General features: G+C 39.5%; 2 protein-coding genes across 2 annotated transcripts in view; both read left to right on the forward strand.

The window, feature by feature from the left end:
* The first annotated feature begins 833 nt into the window (after nucleotides 1–833).
* On the forward strand, nucleotides 834–6,405 carry abcd4 (ATP-binding cassette, sub-family D (ALD), member 4). The gene is made up of 19 exons (XM_057322472.1): nucleotides 834–1,195; nucleotides 1,307–1,425; nucleotides 1,520–1,647; nucleotides 1,764–1,903; nucleotides 2,014–2,130; nucleotides 2,430–2,555; nucleotides 2,652–2,702; nucleotides 2,797–2,891; nucleotides 3,052–3,173; nucleotides 3,249–3,340; nucleotides 3,444–3,542; nucleotides 3,801–4,006; nucleotides 4,178–4,269; nucleotides 4,356–4,392; nucleotides 4,611–4,660; nucleotides 4,745–4,797; nucleotides 4,957–5,033; nucleotides 5,143–5,258; nucleotides 5,381–6,405. Exons 1-19 carry the CDS (start codon nucleotides 1,164–1,166, stop codon nucleotides 5,444–5,446), a joined length of 1,818 nt encoding a protein of 605 aa, XP_057178455.1. The 5' UTR covers nucleotides 834–1,163; the 3' UTR covers nucleotides 5,447–6,405.
* A 990-nt stretch (nucleotides 6,406–7,395) lies between these two features.
* The window catches only part of obscnb (obscurin, cytoskeletal calmodulin and titin-interacting RhoGEF b), a 57,845-nt gene continuing 43,558 nt past the window's right edge, over nucleotides 7,396–21,682 (forward strand). The window contains 24 exon segments of the mRNA XM_057322394.1: nucleotides 7,396–7,557; nucleotides 9,466–10,570; nucleotides 11,601–11,870; nucleotides 12,032–12,292; nucleotides 12,453–12,755; nucleotides 12,888–13,154; nucleotides 13,253–13,359; nucleotides 13,610–13,778; nucleotides 14,666–14,941; nucleotides 15,288–15,563; nucleotides 15,718–15,993; nucleotides 16,465–16,740; nucleotides 17,096–17,371; nucleotides 17,727–18,002; nucleotides 18,156–18,431; nucleotides 18,526–18,801; nucleotides 19,033–19,299; nucleotides 19,449–19,718; nucleotides 19,858–20,124; nucleotides 20,261–20,527; nucleotides 20,734–20,846; nucleotides 20,958–21,111; nucleotides 21,214–21,375; nucleotides 21,533–21,637. Coding sequence (XP_057178377.1) covers nucleotides 9,475–10,570; nucleotides 11,601–11,870; nucleotides 12,032–12,292; nucleotides 12,453–12,755; nucleotides 12,888–13,154; nucleotides 13,253–13,359; nucleotides 13,610–13,778; nucleotides 14,666–14,941; nucleotides 15,288–15,563; nucleotides 15,718–15,993; nucleotides 16,465–16,740; nucleotides 17,096–17,371; nucleotides 17,727–18,002; nucleotides 18,156–18,431; nucleotides 18,526–18,801; nucleotides 19,033–19,299; nucleotides 19,449–19,718; nucleotides 19,858–20,124; nucleotides 20,261–20,527; nucleotides 20,734–20,846; nucleotides 20,958–21,111; nucleotides 21,214–21,375; nucleotides 21,533–21,637 — 6,286 coding nt within the window. The 5' untranslated portion in view covers nucleotides 7,396–7,557; nucleotides 9,466–9,474.

Here is a 21,682-nt window from a genome sequence, read left to right on the forward strand (position 1 = left end):
CGAACCAAAACAACAGCATTCATTATTCAATATCCACCTAAGTTACCAGAAAGTTGTCAGTTCTAGATGATGGTAAATGAATATTACAAGATGATATTGTCAACCATAGATAATCTATCTGTGCTATTCACATCTTCAATAAACCTATAAACTGATTTCTAATCCGGGAAAAAAATATTTGCCCGTTTTTTAAATGAATAAATATATCCTTCAGAGCAATAACTCAACGCATGTCAATATGAAAGAATTAAACAAATAGGTGACCCAAACAAACAAACAATCATTAATAAATGAACGAAGGAAAACTCCACTCACCACCATCCTCCGCTTTATACTGCAAACATCACTTCGTTTTAATATCCTTCAATAATCCATAAAATGTTGAAGTCTCACCTGTTACCAACAAGCACGCTTGATGACCCGACACAGTGATACTGAAATTCGATTGGTTTGAGAGACCACCTCTGATAGCGATTGGCTTATGAACACAGAAAGAGGGAAAGTTCCAAGTGGTCTTTTCCGGCGTTTATGTGGAGATTAACACCAGACTGGCGTGAAAATAAACCTTTTTACATTATCAGCATTAAATATTTTATATTCGGCACTGTGATAAAATTAAACTCAAATTATTTCGATCTTATATAATAGTTTATAGTTTCATATTATTAAATGCATAAGCTATATATTATGTATTTTCGATTGTTTATTTGTTTAAAGTATTGATTCTTGTAGGATTTGTATTACATTTTAAACCACCACACTGGGCAGTTGTGTCATATTGACTCCTCTACGGCAGGTGGCGCTGCAGTGTCACACAGCATGTGCGCGTTCACATTGTAATGTCGAAGAAGCAATACGGTAGCTTTTCTTGCGACTGGGAATAACCAGATAAATAAAATAACAGGTCGTGAGTTTATGTTCCTACTTATGTGATAGAAGTGGGATTTTGTAAGTTGTATTTTCGCATTTCGTGTTATTTTAATTTGCATGAACAATTGTAAAACGAGGCATCGGGTGTTTCAGTTTATAACTGTTGACATGACTTGAATCATGTGTAACACTCTGTCACAAGCTGTCTCAGACTTTGAACCCAAAGCTCATTCAATACATTTTATAACATATTTGAAATAATCGGAAAGAATACGATTGGATATCCTTTCACCATGCCACGAGTAAAGAACATCAGTGTAAATCGGTAAGGAATCCATTCGTCTTAATATAAAATATAGAAAGATTTACTTTTTTTGTGAAATCACGACCCATCTACCTATAAAGGTGTCTCAAGTTATGTGAATTTGTCTCAAAGACCAAAACTGGACTGGAAGTTCCTTCAGAGGTTCTGCAGCATTCTGAAGATCCTTTTCCCATCCTGGTCCTACCAAAATGTGCGAATGTTCTTGACCCTTCTTGGAGTCACACTTTCAGGTGTGTTTTATTAGCGTCAATCATTCGTGTGCTTCATAATATTGTGAGTATTGTCTTGTTTTTTTATTGTTCAATATCTTTCATTTGATTTCAGTACAGCTTGTGATTTATCAAGTGGGTCTCATTCCCAGTCAGTTCTATGAGGTTCTGTCTGAAAAGAACTATGGCAGGTTCAGAGATCTGGTGGCCTTTGCAGTTTTTCTCATCTTGATTAACTCGGCAGTAAGTTTGTCAAATACATATGAACAAATGAGATGATCCTCCTTCAGATAATTGACTGAATCATTTTTAAGATTGTACTTCGATCACATTGTATTTGTAAAAAATGTGTTTCTCAGCTGAAGAGTCTGGACCAGTACATCTGCAGCCTGCTGTATGTGAGGTGGAGGAAGACTTTAACCGAAGAACTCCACCACACATACTTTCAGGGTCGTGTTTACTACACCCTCAACATACTGCACAAAGACCTCGACAACCCGTAATGTATTCACAAGACACCAGTGTAATTATTTCTTTGATGTGGAGAAATGTCCGTATTTTCGAGTCCTTTGTCTTTGTTACGGTGTGTGTGCATGTGCGCGTAAACAGAGACCAGCGCATCAGTCAGGATGTAGAGCGGTTATGTAAGCAGATGAGCACCATGGCTAGTCGACTTCTTATTTCCCCATTTACCATCTCTTACTACACCTATCAGTGCTTCAACAGGTGAGAAAGAGGGCGGATGTGTCCATCTCTCTTTAAGAACACATTCATATGATATTTTTCAAGCTCTGTATTATAATTGTGTGCATTTCATAGGAATGGAACTCATCACCGTGTCATTGCTAGCACCATGTTCTAACAGCTACAGGAAAGCTCAAAGCGACCTGTGTTTGAACACATTTTAAAGAGAACCAGTTATACTTTTTGTCAAGCTTTAATCAGATCTGTGACCACATTTAATATTTGCACAATCAAACGACTTCTTTTTCCTGTGTTGATCTATTCATGTTCTTGTCCCGCAGTGCCGGTTGGATTGGATTTGTTAGCATCTTTGGCTACTTCTGTATTGGAACGTTCATTAATAAGATCTTGATAGGACCCATTGTGTCCACGCTGGTTGAGCAAGAAAGGCTGGAGGGAGATTTCAGGTAAATCTGACAGAGCTTTTTTTTTTGATTGGCTATTTCAGCAGTTCTTTGTGTTCGGCGTTATTCTCGTGTGTTTTGCTGGTCTGATGTTTCCAGGTTCAAACACATGCAGATTCGAGTAAACGCTGAATCTGCAGCCTTCTACTGGTCAGTTTGTCTACATTCAACTTTTTTTCCTACATAAATATCAGAGAAAACTGTCTTAAACACACCAAAAGCTGATGATGATGTTGTTGTTCAGGGCTGGGAAAGTGGAACAAATGCGAACCAACCAAAGGCTACAGATACTCGTATCCACACAGAGAAGTCTGATGAACAAAGAGTTCTGGCTTTACAGTAAGAACCTCTTCTCCTGTCCGAGAGCTCTACACTGAAACATCGGAGCTCAGTTCAAATTCAGGGTTGTGGCTTTTTGCACTTAATTTAGGTTTCTCAACATACGGTTTTGTAATCGTCAAACCTACATACTATTATAGAATCTATTTTCTCATTTCAGTTGGGGTGAATACCTTTGACTACATGGGGAGCATCCTCAGCTATGTTGTTATAGCGATACCCATCTTTGCTGGGGTGTACGACGGCCTGACACCTGGAGAACTGAGTGCACTCGTCAGTAGGGTGAGATGCATTACCAAACATTAAAACAGAGCAGAGAAAACCAAATGTGTGAATCGCATCTTGTGTTTGTTTCAGAACGCCTTTGTCTGCATTTATCTGATAAACAGCTTTACTCAAATAATAGACCTTTCAACCGCTGTGTCTGATGTCGCCGGATACACCCACAGGTGAGGGAGCCACATTTTGTGCTGTGCGTAGAGAGGCCTTCATTTAATCCAATTACAATTAGTGTTCAAATAACAATACACGTTATTTCTTCTGAAATTTTAGAATTGGAGAACTAAGGGAGGTGATGTCTGACATTGCAAAGAAGCAGTGCATCCAGGACAGATACGATCCACTGACAAAGGAAACAGGTGACTTCGACGGGTAAGAGTTCTGTATGTAAACTATTAAAAATTGAACAGGACATGACTGAAAAATAAAACTAATTTGAATAAAACTAAATTAAAATTAAGAGGGGAATTAAGATGCTAAAGTCGAAGACAAAAGAAAGCATTAAAAGGTCACCATAACTGTAGCTGTATAATACCCTTTGGAGTTTCTGATAGACCTAAAAGATTTCAATAGAAAATTACTCTTACATTATTTTTGCTTGTGCAATAATCAACAATGTTTCTGTTCAAGTGATAAAGAGGTTCACGACATCCCAGCAGACACAGCGTTTGTGTTGGATCGGCTCTCTTATAGATCGCCCGTCTCACAGGAGCTGCTCGTGAAGGATCTGACCATGAAGATCACTCAAGGAACAAACCTGCTTGTAGTGGGAAACACAGGAACTGGAAAAACCTCCTTGCTGAGAGTCCTCAACTTCCTCTGGGAGCCATGCAGTGGTACGTGAAAACATTTACTAAAAGAGAAAAAGGAAACAAGCAAGACCAGTTCTAAACTCGGGGAAAACACAGGTTACATATGGACACACGAGGTCGCTATAACATATAAACCACTGTTGTCTTCTTGATCTGTACATTTTTTATTTGATAAAGTTTGCATCTCTACTTCAGGTTCTGTGGAGATGACCACATGTTTTGGACCGAGGGGCGTGATGTTCTTACCACAGAAACCGTATCTGACTGACGGCACTTTGAGAGAGCAGGTGAAGAAATTCTTGCTCGCATTCTTATTTCTGAGATTACATGCAAAATATACATTTTGATCTTGATGGCCCTCTTTTTCCTGCAGGTGATCTATCCATTAAAGGACATATATCCAGCATCAGGTATAGATGACTCCATTTATAATTCATAAGAAAGCATGATTGCATAGTTTATCTAATTAATACATAAAGATTTGGTGCCCCTGATTTAGTTGCATTGTGATTATAGAAATGTATATTATGTATGTAACTATGCAAGGAATGTGAAAAACACATATTGAAGTGGTTCAAATACTCACACTGACTTTTCACACTTAAACAAGTTCCAATTCTCATCATAGGGTCTGTAGATGATGAAAGAATATTTAAATACCTGGAACTCTGTGGTTTGGTAAGACTGCATCAGTTTACTGTTTACAAATAGCTTTTTGAAATTGTTTTGTAAAAAAGCACGCCATTTGTTTCTGTGTATCAGTCGAATCTTCTGAGCAGGACCGGAGGACTGGATGCGAATCTAGACTGGAGTTGGTAAGAAACATACACTGGAAGCATTGCTTCTTCCCTTTTCATCCCTCACAAAAACATGCAACGTTTCAACTGGATTGTGTTTTTTTGTGAGTTTGTAAATTTGCCCGGTTTGTGTATTTACGACCAAATGTTTTAAAGAGGATTCCTGGCTTTTTACAGGTACGATGTTTTGTCACCAGGAGAAATGCAGAGGCTTTGCTTCGCCAGACTCTTCTATCTGCAGCCCAAATACGCAGGTACCTTCACAAACTCATATCACACTTCTTGTACATAACATTTGCTGCTGAAGTTCAAGAAACCAGTCAATGATTAGTTTGCCATGTGTTCCAATGATGTTTGTGTCAGTATTGGATGAAGCCACTAGTGCTCTGACAGAAGAGGCAGAAGAGCAGCTGTATAAAGCCTGTAAGCAGCTGGGTATGACCCTCATCAGCGTGGGTCACAGGAGAAGTCTGGAAAAGGTGATGACTTCTCACTTTTAACTAATGTTACACACCACAAACAATACTTTAAATATGCATGTAGTTTTCAACAAATCAGTATGTTGATTTTGAATTTGTCCTTCTTTGTTTTTTATTACCAGCATCATGATGTCATGTTGCGACTGTGTGAAGGTGGCAAATGGGAACTCACTAAACTCAAAGAGTGAACCTTCAGAATTACAGGATAATCTTGGTCTGGACTGTGATTTTGGGTGAATTTAACCCAGATAGATTGAGACTTGAAGTGTTTGAATGTTTACTAGACAGCGTACTGCAATGTACTTATTTCTGATACAGTAATACAGCCGTCAATGTATATAGTATTAAGCTACTGTATATATTTTTAAACAAGATTGTGTAAGCATATTCTGCTTCGTTCAACCTTTATTGGTTGTTTCTTGCCAAAGAAATTAAGGGAATTTAGTACACATGTACAAAAAATTAATCAGAATTTGGTAAATGATAAAACGTACAGTAATTGTTTTATAAATATGATTGATAATAAACTAGTTTCTATATGATCAGTTTTGTTAGTGGTTTCAATCAGTTAAGATAAAAAATTATATATTTTAAATTACTAATATTATATATTTTAATAGCTCTAAATTTCTAGTTCTTGACTACATTTAAGATTTCGGATGAATTATTCAAAAATTGTCATTGTAGTGTGTGACCAGGAGAGGGCCAACATTTTCTATCCCCAAATATCAAAAGTACGTAAAGAGATACATCACCCAAAAATGTAAATTCTGTCCTCATTTCCTCACCTTCGAGTTGTTCCAAATATGTTTAAATGTCTTTGTTCTGATGAACACAGAGAAAGATATTTGGAAGAACGCTCATAACCAAACAGATTTTGCCCCCCATTGACTCCCACAGTAGGAAAGTATCCCTTTAAATCCAATTACAACATTTAATCATATGAATTTACTGTTATTCAGTTCGGAATTAACATTGTGTACACGTTGAAATAAAGATCCATCTGGATGTGTCTTTAAGGAGTTGGAGCAAGATGAATATATACTGTATGTTGTCACACGGGCAACACTTAATAGTAACAGTTTTAAATAGAACTTGTTCAGACTAAAATAAAAACAGATCACACGTATTCTACACATTTGTAGCCTTACGTTTTTGTTTTAATGGTACTTTTGCACAACCTTGTTTTTGTTTTTATTATACTGTACTGCAAAAGTGACACATTTGCAACCAAAGTAGCGGAAAATAGAGACCAAAATGTGAGCCTGGTCAATCTGCTGCTGTCAATCAACAACAGCCAGAGAGAGAGAGAGAGAGAGATGGGAAAGACCCACAAGCCTTTGAGGCAAATATGAGATGATCAGTAGAGAAATAACCAAACCATTAAATCCCTTTGGGTTAGTGAAAGAGGTCAACTTTTCCATTAAGAGGTTTCTATGAACTAGGACAAGAAAACTCTTTTATTGCTGAGTTTAAATGGAGGTTATAAGTGAAGGTGTTTAAATAACACTGGAATTTTCACACTAGAAAAAACATCCATGTTAACAAATGAATCTGTATTTTGACAGTACCCTAAACGTTCCATATTTGACTATGATGTAAACGATATGTATGCATTTTGTTTGTGTTACATTAACTAATCTGCTATTTTAAGTTTGATCATGTTTAAACATTACCAGTATGTTTCTATATAATAACGGTATATAGCTTTTATTGATATAAATATCCATCGTCTTACTTTATATAACATTCAGGTGTATGTTTGTATTTTAGGGGTGTTTTGTATCTGTAATTTCTTTACAATTTTATTTCAGTTATGCTAAATTGTAAATGTGTGTTATTTTATTGCGATTTATTACTTTTAGAAATATGTAAATTGGTAAATCTGCTAGCACACCTGTAACTTTTGATATTTGAACCTCGACCACCATGGAATTTTGTAGCAAAAAAATGCAAGTTGTCAACAGTCAAACACAGTAATAGTTTGTATAATATAGCTGTAAGTAACTTTAAAGTGAACATTTTCTAAACTGTTTTCAACAAAACGCGTCCGGTACAGTGTCTGACATGAGTTCTGGTAAGTGACACGTCTATTTTGAACAGGAGGCAGGGCCGACAGAGGAGCGTCAGCTATTTGTCACACTGAAAGCAAAGACACTGGGGGATAAAATACACTGTCGTCGCTCCTCTGAAGTACACGGAATTTACCTGTTTTACACGGATATATTCTCATGCCAACATCGGATATTTATGAAGTACTGTACCGGTTTATATCCACTGTAGCTTGAGGAGAATAAGGGTAGGTAATAACTTTATTTATTATGGGATATTGAAAGGTGTAACTTATAATCAATGTCAAGTTTCTGAGTTGCTTCTGGGTGTTTTTTGAAGGATTGATTTTTATTGATTCACAAATCAGTCAGTCTAGTGATTCTGTGCTTGTTTCGTGATTACACAATGTTGCATTCCTCAGTCTAAATATAAATATAGAATCGCTTTTCATGTGTAAGATGCAGTATTTTGGGGGGATGGACATTTTAACGCTCAACTTTTGTTGCTCCATAAGAATGAATGTATGTCATGAGGAAGAACGGCACATGTATAACACATTGTTGCAGTTATGTCCTATCACAGCTCGGGTCTGATCTCTTCTACAAATGGACATACTGGAGACGAAGGCTGACAGCTGAGGTTATTTTTGGGACAGGCAGCTCAGAGGTGTGAGGTGTCGGAGATGGCAAATGTCACGCTTTCAAAGACCAACATCCTTTTGTTGAAGTTTGTTGTGCTGAAATTCCACATCACCCGTTGAAATGGTGTTCTGTGGTCAGATTTCTATGTTGTGTTTGAGATTTCTGACGGCAGTGTTGCGCTTTCAGGTTGTTAAAATGTAGTTGTTTGTTGTTCGCTACAAGCTTTGCTAGTTTCTTGGTCATTTGATTGTTTTGTCAAGAGTTTTAAGGCAGTATATGCTGTTACGATTTTTAGGGTAACGCTAATCACATTAAACTTTGGATTATTTGCCCCACAACATGCTGCAGTGTAGTATTTATTTTTTTCTACACAATAAACTTGTTGAGGTATATGTGTATAATAGTATTTATTGATTTCTAAAAATGTTATTTACATTTACATTAAGAAAATTATTTCTCATATTAATCCTTAGCCCTTTGTCTTTTGATTTTGTTTTACGTATACACGTAACTCTTCTCTCTTTTAACGCTTCTCTTTGAGGAGGTCATTTAAAATGAGTAGCACTCAGCTCATGTTTATTTCAGGATCTTTCCTGACATGGTTATTAGTGACATTGTCATTAGTGGTGTCATCAGTAGACTCTTTTTATTCACACTGACTTACAGTACACTAATTACAGAAACGGTCCTCCTAAAATGTTCAGTCACAGGGTACTTAATACAGGTTGTCCCTACCTAGGGCCAGATTTACTCAACAGGGCAAAATAGCCCAAGAGTGTCATTTCAAAGAAGCGCCGATGGGATGCGGGTGATTTATTAAGAAGGCAATCTACCAAGAGCAGCGCAAATTAGAGCAGCGTTTAAGACATTAAATAAAGCCACAAATACCAGTACAATAACCAGCGCAAAGCTCGCAAAAATGGGTTTTTGGGATAGTTTGTGTCTGAAGAGGAAACTCCTACAAATGCATATGCAATAAGGTCAGTTGCAAAGTCCACAGATTTTCAGTGCAAGTTTTCACCGTGTGTCTTTTTATGCCAAAAGAGGCGTTTGCGCTGATGCAAGCTGTTAGTAAATCCGGCCCCTAGGATCAAATCTGCATTTTTGAGTTAGTATTCTGTAGTTTTCGCAACCCACATAGTTTTCTCCAAAATCTTTGCTAATATTTATTTTCTTATGGGAGAAATTTGTTGAAAAGGGTCTTGTGGTGTGCAGATGCTAATTAGAGAATTGGTTACCATGTTCTGTGCCATCAAATTACTGTCAAATGCAGTTTTGTTTTTACTGTTTTAACTATCTTCCCTGTCTAAAGACAATTAACAAAAAAACGGTATGTTACATAAGCAGAACTGGAATCAGAGCCTTTTGAGTAGCCAGTAGATGTTATTTTGTAAGTACAAAACTACACAGCACTTGATTGAGGGACAACTTGTCTTTGTTTTGAATAAGTATGTCTATATGAATCTGTGCGTACAACCGCTTTTACTTAAATCAGTGTTGTTTCCTTTCTGCAGGAAGCAATAATGGATCAGAATCTATTTGGTGGGGCCCCACGCTTTCTAACTCGACCCAAAGCCTTTCAGCTCAGTGTGGGGCGAGATGCTTCCCTCAGCTCTACTATCGTTGGAAACCCTGTACCCGTTGTCACCTGGGAGAAAGACAAACTCATTCTTTCTGCAGGGGGACGCTTCAAGACAGTCGAGGATGGCAACGTTTATCGTCTCACCATCTACGATCTAACTCTGGAAGACAGTGGTCAGTATATGTGCCGTGCCAAGAACAATGTCGGAGAGGCGTATGCGGCTGTGACCCTGAAGGTAGGATTGCCTCCAGCTGCCGTAGATCGTGCTCCGGTGTTTACAGTGAAGCCCGTCTCCAGCCGAGTGGGTCTGGGGGGTGATGTTACCTTCTATTGCCGTGTTGCAGCACATCCTCCACCAACCTATGATTGGGAGAAAGACGGCCGCTACCTGGGTGAGACCAACCGCATCAAGATCACCTCAGACAACGAATCCAGCTCCATGCGGATCCAAAGTGTTCGGAGCATGGACAGTGGAACGTACACCTGCCGTGTGCAGAACTCTGTCGGCCGTGCTCAATCCGCCGCCGCTCTGGTAGTGGACATGCAGGACACCCGTCTCCTCAACGCCGATAAGAGCACCTCCCTCCTCTCACACATGCAGAAGCGAAAAGAAGAGATGCGGAAGGACATCTCCATCTACCGCACCATGGAAAGCTCCTCCACCTCGCTTACAACCTTGTCCTCTAAGATCACAGAAGAACTTGGCAGCTTGAGGCTTGCCTATGATCATGAGCAGAGGGTTTCGGCCCTGGCGAGCATGTTGCCTAAAGGTGTGTTTACCCGCACCTGTACGGTGACCGAAGGTAAACACGCAAAGCTCAGCTGTTTTGTCACAGGTCATCCGAAACCACATATTATCTGGCGGAAGGATGGGACAAACATCAGCGAAGGCCGCAGACATGTTATGTATGAGGATCAGGCAGAGAATTTCATCCTCAAGGTGCTGTACTGCAAGCAGAGTGATAATGGGCTGTACACCTGCAATGCATCTAACATGGCGGGACAGACCTACAGCGCTGTACTGGTGATTGTCAAAGGTAAGATTGTCAATCACAAAGAAAGTTTCCTAAAAGGAATAGTACAGTGTTTTACAATATTATCAATGTTTAAATCAAAGAATAAACACATACGATCAGTAAATTACTGCTTAGTAGACTACATGTATTGTTGTCTACTTAGAAAGAAAACTAGTCTTAAATACTCTCTCATTTGTAAGTTGCTTTGGATGTAAATGTCAGTCTCAATCAGATCAAATCTAAATGTCTGTCAGATCTATTGCTGACAGTCATCTTTGCCATTCAACTTCATCTCATCGCAGCAAAGATCTAGCAAGAGTCTTTAACAGGGTGTAGCGTTACACCTATTTTCTGCTGGTGACGATTAGTTCACAGTTGTTGTGATGGTCAGATGTCACATCTGACGCCACTGCGCGGGTGACTTTCCATACAGCATGATATCTGCATGAGACTTCTACATTTACCATTGTTTCATAATCCAAACTTATTGTAGACCAGTCATTGTTAACAAATGCAACATAATGATCTTCACAGACTATCAATTAAGTGGTCATTCTAAATTTAGCCAGAAGTGTAGCAATAATGTTTTGCTGTCTTGTTCTTGTGCCTTAATCTCCACTCTCATGCCATAGGCACCTTAGAGAAAGGTCACAGAAACGTAGCCAGATGCCAGTCTGCAATTCCAATCCAAAGTGTAGTGACGTCCATTTATAATGGTTAGAAGTGTGAAGTTCATGACATTTGTAAGGCTGTATTTGTGAACTCATCTAGAATGTAAAGCATATCTTCTGGATATAGTGTATAGGTCTTTGTGTGATATTGAGACAATTACTGAGGTCTACAAAGTTTTAAAAAATATGGTTGGTTGGTGGCAATCTAATAGAAAGAGAAGAAATTGCATACTGAAAAACATTGAAATGTCTGCCCCCTCCTATATTAAGTCAGTTACGTCACTTTAACCATAATGTGGTGACCTAAACTATTTGAAAATAAATTGCATAAACAAATCAATCTTTGTTGAGCTCACTAATACTCCATGTATCCTTGTCAGAGCCAAAGATTCCGTTCAAGAGGAAGTTGCAGGATGTCGAGGTGAAGGAAAAGGAAACGGCAACTTTGCAATGTGAGGTACCAATGTCGAACACCCAAGCCAGCTGGTACATGGAAGAGACTCGTCTAGAACAAAACGCTAAGTACCGCCTGGATCAGGAGGGTACTTTACGTCGCCTCACAATTCACAACGTTACCACCAACGATGATGCCGTCTATATCTGCGAGATGAAGGAGGGCAGTCGCACCGTTGCAGAACTTATAGTTTTGGGTAAAGCTCTGAACACCACTCCTGTAAGGTTTATTAAATTGGTTAGAAAATTGTTGTTTACCAAGTATAAGCCAAAAAGTCATTTTCCAATGCATAAAAATTTGATTTTCCCAAAGAATTGTTTTGTCCTGGCTCATTAAGACTCTTCTCTCCTATTCCAGGGAACATCACTAAAAAGCTGCCTAGGAAGACAGTGGTGCCGGTTAGCGATACAGTGATCTTCTGCGTTGAACTTGAGCAACCAGTAGATGATGCATATTGGACCAGGAATGGGGAGAGGCTAAAAGAGAACTCCCGAATTATAATCGCCTGCATAAACAGACAGTACACCCTAACGATTCGTGAATGTACCGCAGAGGACTCAGGTGAGGTGGCCTTCATCGCCCATGACTGCAAGACGTCCACTCGCTTCTCTGTTACTGGTGAGTACATTTGAAAATCTGAGTGTAGGATGCTATCCTGCAGTTCAACACTTTGCCTGACCCATCTTCTTATGGTCTGAAAATCTTTCATTGCATCTACCAGAATAAGTTTAGAGAGGTTATGTTATGTATCTTTTATGATAACACTTGAACATTTCAGCACCGAGGAAACATCCACCAGATCCCCCAGTTGAACCGACGGTGCGGAACAAGACAGATTCATCTATCACGCTATGCTGGTCCCCACCAGATAGTGACCGGCCTGTCCCCATCACTGGTTACATTGTGGAGCGTAGGAAGGTGGGAGTTCAAACCTGGGTTAAAGTAACCAGTATGACAGTGTCTAGTACTGAATACACCATTAACGAAATCTCTGAGGAGGCAAGTTTTCAATTCCGTATCTCAGCAGTCAACGATTTCGGTCAGAGTGCCTACTTGGAGATTCCTGGAACGTTCTACCTTGGTAAGAAAGACATTTCAGTTGCATGCTGTGGTAAAATTATACTGTATGTGCCTTACAAGAAAACATTGGCTTTATAGAATATTATGAATGTTAAACTTAACCAGTACTGTATATTGTTTTTTATCTGGTCAGAGCCCACAGCGTCAGTGAAGACAGGTCTTGTAAGCTGTAGTGCACATGCAGGTGAAGAAGCCACCTTCACTGTTGAGCTGTCAGCTGTATGTTCTGGCTCCTGGACCATAAATGACCGAATGATCTGTAGTGGATCTGAATACCTGATCACACGCTCAAAGACAACACACACACTGGTTATCAGGGAGGTGTCCATGGCACTGGATGGGGCACAGGTCAAATTTGTGGGTGGTGGATCTCAGAGTGTTGGCACGCTACATGTTAAAGGTAAGAAATCAACTGTGGGGCTGAAGAGCAGCTGTGTATCCTCTGATAGAAAAAATGTGACCACAATGTTCTTTTGATATTTTTTCTTTTTTCTCTAGCTCCGGCAGCACGTTTCACCAATAAGTCTTCTCAGGCGGAGGTGTTTACCTTCAGTGCACATTCCTCTGCACAGATCTACACAGAAGTGTCCGATTCTAGTGTGCAGGTAATACCAAACCCATTTTTGCTGTCTGTTTTCAGAGCCAAGACATTACACACAGCACCTGTAATTTGATGTGGATTTTTTTTATGTTCCAAATCCTACCACCTATCCCAGCCTATTATGAAAACGACAGAGGAAACCATTTGTTGGTTGAGTTCTTAAAAAAACGAATTTCCCTGATGTTCCATTTGGTGATGGTAGAATTACTCATTTTAACTTGAATCCATTCTTTAAATTTCATCTTGTGCTGCAGGTCATCTGGATGAAGAATGGGAAGGAGCTGAGGATGGGTAAAAAATATGAAGCCACAAGTGTAGACCGCAAACGCATACTAACAGTCCACAACGTTACCCATGAAGATGTGGGCGTCTACGAATGCATGTGTGATGGTGATAAAATGTCTGTTCAACTTGCCCTCAAAGGTGATTTCATTTTTGGAGTCTGCATATATGTAAATTACATCTATATGTAATCATATTTATAGTCAAATAGAGCACCCTGCCAAATAATAAGGGAGGTAAACAAGATGCATGTAGTACTAATATGAGGGGATTTCCATATCCCAACAGTTAAAATGAGGGCTGTGTAGTCAGTGCTTCCTATCCCAGCTTAGTACAGACAGCTCTGCATGGATAAATTGTGTAAGAGGTCAGTGGTGACAGCCAGGAACAGCTGGGCCAAAGCTACAGTCAACAGGAAGTGTTGGGAAGGTGTGTTGTCAGGTAACAGAGCTGCTTAGCACTCATGCAGCTCTCATATTCAATATGCCTGACTAATGGACATAACTTATGAAATAGATTTGTATTTCAATATGATTTAAAGAAAGGGAAGCATACAGTACTACACCAAAAGCTATATGATTTTGCCGTTGCAGACATAAATAAAACCATAAAGATATTCCTGAACAATCTGACTGAATACCTCCTATTGATAAAGTGAAGTGCAATATTGGAATCATTCAATGATTCTTCAATACATCCATAATTGTTTCCATCACATTTGAGGAACGTAATATTTAAGCAACTGGAAGCAGCATAACCCCAAACAGCTCCGTAAACTGTTGTACCTGCTATTGTTACCTTATATTCTTGTAAGGTAGGCCTAAATGAACATCAAACTTATATTTCTGGCCTCTAGATGATAGAGTACTGCCAGTTTCTTTACCAAATACATATCTAGACAGTTTACAGTAAGTTATTTGGGTGTGTCAACATCGAATGTAACTGTATTTCTTATATTATGTATTTAAATCCATTCCATGTTAAAAGCACAAACGTTTTAGTGTCTCAACCTCCATTTCTCCTAACAGAAGAACCAGCTAAGTTTGTTAACACGCCGAGGGCCCAGCCCCAGGAGAGCGAAGCCCTGATGGGTGACGTGGTGTTGAGCTGTGAGGTTGCTTCTACTGGAACCACTGTTGTGTGGAAGAAAGACCAGAAAGAAATAACTGAGGACAAGAGGACAACCTTTGTCTCTCAGGGGACGCAAAGAAAGCTTGTCATCAAGGGTGCCAAGCAGAGCGATGAAGGACGCTACTCATGTGAAACGCCAGAGGACAAGATGACATTCCTGGTCAAGATAAAAGGTAAGGCTAGTGCTAATTAGTCTGAAACTAAAAGTTATAATGAACATGATTAATCAGACGTGCCAAAATATTTAATTAATGTCATAACTATGGTTTTTGAACAGTGCTGGTTAAGCTAAACGCTAAATGTTCATTTAGCATAGGACAAGTTGATAAATTTTGTGCAAATTTAAAGTTGCCATTTATCATGCCAATGTCAGATAATTGTTGACAATATTAGTTCATCAATGGTAATTGTTCATGAAAATGTTCACGGAAATGTTAATGAAATTTTTAACAAAAGTGGTGTGGTGTGTTTTTCTTGATGATGACATAAATGACACCCCAATGGTAAACGTTCTTTCAGAAACTCAGGCTGCTTTTTCAAACAAAGACTCTTATCAGAAGGAAGTGAGGATTTCAACCTCCCAGAAAGCCACACTGAGCTGTGAAGTTTCTGACTCCAAGACCGAGGTGAAATGGTTCAAGGATGGCAAGCAGTTGAGCTCCAGTAAGAGTGTCCACATGGAATCAAAGGGTAAGAGCCGTCAGCTGGTGCTGGAGAACGTGGAGAAAAAGTATGCCGGAGAGTACACCTGTGAAGCTGGAAATGAAAAGCTGGTCTTTAAGATTCACGTGGAAGGTGAGAACACGCCAGTGTTGATTGGCTTGTTTTTTCTTCTTTGGACTTTTTTGTTGCTGACACTGGAAGGTTCAAAACAAGAATTTCCATTCTTGTCCAATCTGGTTTACATTGTTTCTAATGCTGTATTGATACACTGTGATTATCCTGCCAGACATTCAAGTGGCTTTCTCCAACAAGGACAGCTATCAGAAGGAAGTCAAAGTAACTGCTTCCCAGAAAGCCACACTGAGCTGTGACGTTTCTGACTCCAAGACTGAGGTGAAATGGTTTAAGGATGGCAAGCAGCTGAGCTCCAGTAAGAGTGTCCACATGGAGTCAAAGGACAAGAGCCGTCAGCTGGTGCTGGAGAACGTGGAGAAGAAAGATGCTGGAGAGTACACCTGTGAAGCTGGAAATGAGAAGCTAGTCTATAAGATTCAGGTGTCAGGTATGGAAACCATCTTTGTGTTTGTCAGTAGGTTTTATGTTACTGCTTTGATTTTCCTTCTGTCCCTTGAGTCCACCAAATCATAAAGCTCAACGAAAGTACACTTAACACAAAGCAAGAGTTTGCCAAAAAGAATGTCTTATCTCTTAAAGAAAGCATTTAGTGAGTTATTGTATCTATGTAGATATAGAAAAATTTGTACTTTAGATGTACAAGACAAAACAAATTCACCATTGATATAAATATACAGGTAGAAATAATTTATCAAATTCCATGCTGCAGAAGCAAATACTGGTTTCAGTCTGAAAAATGTTGTGAATTTGAATGTTCAAAGGATACTGAATTCCACGCTAATTTATTCCAACTTTGTCAAATATCCAGTCCTTGTAGTATCTGTTGTCTATAACAAAGTGTCTTGAAGAATTCTGTTTCCTGATGTCGTATTCTTATTAAACCATGACTGATCGCCAGACATTCAAGCTGCATTCGCAAATAGAGACTCTTATACAAAGGACATCAAAGTTTCAACCTCCCAGAAAGCCACACTGAGCTGTGAAGTTTCTGACTCCAAGACTGAGGTGAAATGGTTTAAGGATGGCAAGCAGCTGAGCTCCAGTAAGAGTGTCCACATGGAGTCAAAGGACAAGAGCCGTCAGCTGGTGCTGGAGAACGTGGAGAAGAAAGATGCTGGAGAGTACACCTGTGAAGCTGGAAATGAGAAGCTAGTCTATAAGATTCAGGTGTCAGGTATGGAAACCATCTTTGTGTTTGTCAGTAGGTTTTATGTTACTGCTTTGATTTTCCTTCTGTCCCTTGAGTCCACCAAATCATAAAGCTCAACGAAAGTACACTTAACACAAAGCAAGAGTTTGCCAAATCTTTATAGGTGTAGTTTACCTATGCAGAACTAGGTGGATTCACCACTAATGTAAATTTATAGGTAGAAATGATTCCTTGCCAATTTAAGACTGCTGAACCAAAATAATCTATGCTGATTTTGTCAAATATCCAGTCCTTGTAGTATCTGTTGTCTATAACAAAGTGTCTTGAAGAATTCTGTTTCCTGATGTCGTATTCTTATTAAACCATGACTGATCGCCAGACATTCAAGCTGCCTTCGCAAATAAAGACTCCTATACAAAGGACATCAAAGTTTCAACCTCCCAGAAAGCCACACTGAGCTGTGAAGTTTCTGACTCCAAGACTGAGGTGAAATGGTTTAAGGATGGCAAGCAGTTGAGCTCCGGTAAGAGTGTCCACATGGAATCAAAGAGCAAGAGCCGTCAGCTGGTGCTGGAGAATGTGGAGAAGAAAAATGCCGGAGAGTACACCTGTGAAGCTGGAAATGAGAAGCTAGTCTATAAGATTCAGGTGTCAGGTATGGAAACCATCTTTGTGTTTGTCAGTAGGTTTTATGTTACTGCTTTGATTTTCCTTCTGTCCCTTGAGTCCACCAAATCATAAAGCTCAACGAAAGTACACTTAACACAAAGCAAGAGTTTGCCAAATCTTTATAGGTGTAGTTTACCTATGCAGAACTAGGTGGATTCACCACTAATGTAAATTTATAGGTAGAAATGATTCCTTGCCAATTTAAGACTGCTGAACCAAAATAATCTATGCTGATTTTGTCAAATATCCAGTCCTTGTAGTATCTGTTGTCTATAACAAAGTGTCTTGAAGAATTCTGTTTCCTGATGTCGTATTCTTATTAAACCATGACTGATCGCCAGACATTCAAGCTGCCTTCGCAAATAAAGACTCCTATACAAAGGACATCAAAGTTTCAACCTCCCAGAAAGCCACACTGAGCTGTGAAGTTTCTGACTCCAAGACTGAGGTGAAATGGTTTAAGGATGGCAAGCAGTTGAGCTCCGGTAAGAGTGTCCACATGGAATCAAAGAGCAAGAGCCGTCAGCTTGTGCTGGAGAACGTGGAGAAGAAACATGCCGGAGAGTACACCTGTGAAGCTGGAAATGAGAAGCTGGTCTTCAAGATTCAGGTTACAGGTATGAAAATTGTTTTTGGCCTATTTGTTTTGATTCTGTGCATATGTTTTACTTCATGACTGCTGTCTGTTGGTCACATCAGGTAACATTTCCACAGTTTCATGGATATGTAAAATATGTCCAGTATTAACGGTCTTCTCAACATTTCCTCAGAGCCAAAAGCTGTCTTTACCAACAAGGACACCTGTCAGAAGGAAGTCAAAGTATCTGCTTCCCAGAAAACCACACTGAGCTGTGAAGTTTCTGACTCCACAACTGAGGTAAAATGGTTCAAGGATGGCAAGCAGTTGAGCTCCAGTAAGACTTTCCACATGGAGTCAAAGGGCAAGAGCCGTCAGCTTGTGCTTGACAAAGTGGAGATGAAAGATGCTGGAGAGTACACTTGTAAAGCTGGAAATGAGAAGCTGTTCTTTAAAATTCAGGTGGAAGGTGAGACCTCTATCACGCAACGTTTGATTTTAAAGACATCTGTGTTTTCTTTAAGAACATGTTCACATTGAACTTTCAATTATCTTTTTCATAGATATCACTGCCAGATTCCAGAAGACATCAGTGACAAAGGAAACATTGGTGGTTGAGACAACAGAGAAGGTCGTTTTGAAAACTGAGGTGACTTCTGAGAGTTGCAATGTTAAGTGGTTCAGGGATGGTGTGGAACTGAAAGAAGGATCAAAATATGAGATGAAACAAGAAGGTCGCTCACGGATCCTTTTTGTGAAGTCCTCTGAATCCAAAGACAGCGGCATTTACTCATGCCAGACAGCTGATGACAAGCTGGAGTTCAAAGTCCAGGTCAAAGGTAAAAGCAGATTTTCATTTTAACCTCAGAAAATTTGATTATTTTGGGGCTGATCTCTCTTCAGCTATTAATCAATGCTTGCAAATCAGTATGACCCATATTTATTTGACTAAAGTGTCCAAAGTGCATTAGCTGGAGAAGTGATAGCTATGATTCGATTTACAAAATGATGATTTTAAAATGACTGTGGTCCTAACATGGTTTTTCTTTTGTCCTTGTTTATCCCCACAGAGACACCTTTGAAGTTTGTTGTGCCATTGCAGCCAGTGTCTGCAGTATTAGAAAGCACCATGACCCTTTCCTGCAGTCTTAACAAAGCTACAGGTAACGTCCTTTGGAGGCATAACGGCAAGGAAATCAAACCAGGTGACAGGCACAGCGTCCGTACTGATGGCACCAACTGCATCTTGACTGTGTTTCATGTGGCTCAGGCGGATGAAGGAGATTACAGCTGTGAATGCAAAGATGACAAAACCTCCACCAAAGTTACCACAAAAGGTAAGAGCCATCAGTGTCCATGTCTGCTTTTTAAAGTTCATCAATTCATTACTAAAAGGAGCCGAGCATAATCACACGAACCTATTTAACCAACAGATGTAATTTATTATCAATTCTCTCTTCTAATTTAACTCTATATTCCGTTGTAGCCCCACGTCTAGTGAGATTCACTAGCAAGCTAAACAATATTGTTGCGAATGAAGGCAAAGACGCCATCTTCAAATGCTCTATCACACCTCCCGATGCGTGTGTCAGATGGCTGCGAAATGATGTTCCCATAACAGCCAGTCCTAAATTTAAGATCGCTCAAGGAGGCGGCAGTCACTCCCTTACCATTACAGCTGTCACTCAGGAGGACGCAGGAGAGATCAGTATTGATGCAGAAGGCAAAGTGTGCAAAGCCACACTGCAAGTACAACGTAAGAATCGCTAAGACCATCCGTATAAGAGACATACACAGTTATACCAAGAGCCAAGAGTTTTTCTGAAGTTACAAGTTCTCGTACCATGGATCTTACTGCAAATGCATAGATATATTTTCATTGATGTTTGTTCTAGAGCTTCCTGTGACCTTCAAGAAGAAGCTTGCAGATGCTGCTGTTCAGGAGCAAGACACAGTTCGGTTGGAAGTAGAGCTCAGTAAACACTCTACAGAGGTGAAGTGGATGAAGAATGGTGTGGTACTGCAACCAGGTGGGAATCTGGAAATCCATGTAGATGGTGTCAAGCAGACTCTGATCCTCAAGAGTGTGACATATGGTGACAGAGGCCACTACTCCTGCGAAACCCTGGATGATAAGACCCAGGCCAAACTGACAGTAGAGAGTATGTTTCCTTTAAGTTGTGTGCAGACTCTCTGATATGATGTTGCATTAGTAGAAACTATTTATAACCCAATAGGTATAGGATTATGGAAACCAGGCTTTCACTTATCTCTCTTTGTGGTTTTTCTGGTATTCAGTAAAGAAGATTAAAGTGGTTAAAGGTCTGAAAGAGATGAAAGTACAAGAAAAAGAGACTGTCACAATGGAGGTGGAGCTCAGCAAGGCTGATGTAGAAGGTTCCTGGAGCAAAGATGGCAAGAAACTGAAGGCAGCACCCAATGTCCTTATTACAGCATTGGGCAACAAGCACTGCCTGACTATGTACCAGCTGAAGCTTAGTGATGGCGGAACTTTCACTTTTCAGGCTGAGGATGTTCATACTTCGTGCAAACTCATTATCACAGGCGAGTGTATTTGTTACCTAGTTTTAGGGCCATTAATTTACTAAAATGACTGATTCAAGGGTTTAATTTACTTTGTTACAGAATGCACCTAACAATTCATTCTAAAGAATATCTTCATGCTCTTCGTGACTGATAAAATATATACCCTAAATTCTTTCTAAATCACTTAGATAAAAGAGTCATAACTATTGGTGTTGTGTTTACAGAACCTCCAGCAAAGATCCTCAAACCTCTTCGAGACATCAGTTGTCCTGAAAAGGAGAAAGTCACTTTCGAATGTGAGGTGTCAAGAGCAAATGCTGATGTTAAATGGTTTAAGGTATTGGTAGTCAGGAGTCAGAATTGCAAATAAAAAAAACATTTAGCCACGTATTAATAAAAAAATCAAATATGAAAGTCAAAGAAAATGTTGCACTTTTGACTTTGTTAGGGTGATGAGGAACTGAAGCCAGGAAAGAAATTTAGCATCCATTCCCAGGGCAACAAACACAGTCTACTTATCCACACATGTACCTATGAGGACCAGGGTCAATATATATGTAAAACAACAGATGACAACACTTCAGCCAAGCTCACTGTTCATGGTAATGACGAATAACCCTATTTTTTTATTTCTATCGAAACATCTTGTACAAACCTAATCATTAGCATATATCATCTCAAATCCATGTTTTACAATCTCATAGCTCGAGATATTAAGATTGTGAAGCCACTTCAGGATTTGGAGGTGACAGAGAAGGAGAGTGCAACATTTGTTTGTGAGATCAACCACGATGAGGTAGAGGCTCAATGGCACAAAGGGGACACAAAGCTCAAACCTGGAGACAACATAAAAATCAGGCAGGAGGGTAAGTTTAGCTGAATGAACAGCAGCTTGCAGGGGCTAACGTTCAGCCACATTTTACTAGATCCACAAAATGAAATATTCGAAGACAAGTAACATTGGAGTTTAAAATCACAAGTCATCAGTTTGTCTTAAAAGACGTCTATAATTGTTTACCTCAGGTAGAACACACATTCTGCTCTTCAAATCAGTAAAGGCAGAGGATGCAGGCGAAGTCAAGTTCACGGCAGAGAAGGCATCATCAACTGCTAAACTGAAGGTTAAAGGTTCGTGATTTGGATAAGAATGCCAAATGCATTTAGCATTTAGCA

Source organism: Triplophysa rosa, linkage group LG23, assembly GCF_024868665.1.
Source record: "Triplophysa rosa linkage group LG23, Trosa_1v2, whole genome shotgun sequence".
Taxonomy (NCBI): domain Eukaryota; kingdom Metazoa; phylum Chordata; class Actinopteri; order Cypriniformes; family Nemacheilidae; genus Triplophysa; species Triplophysa rosa.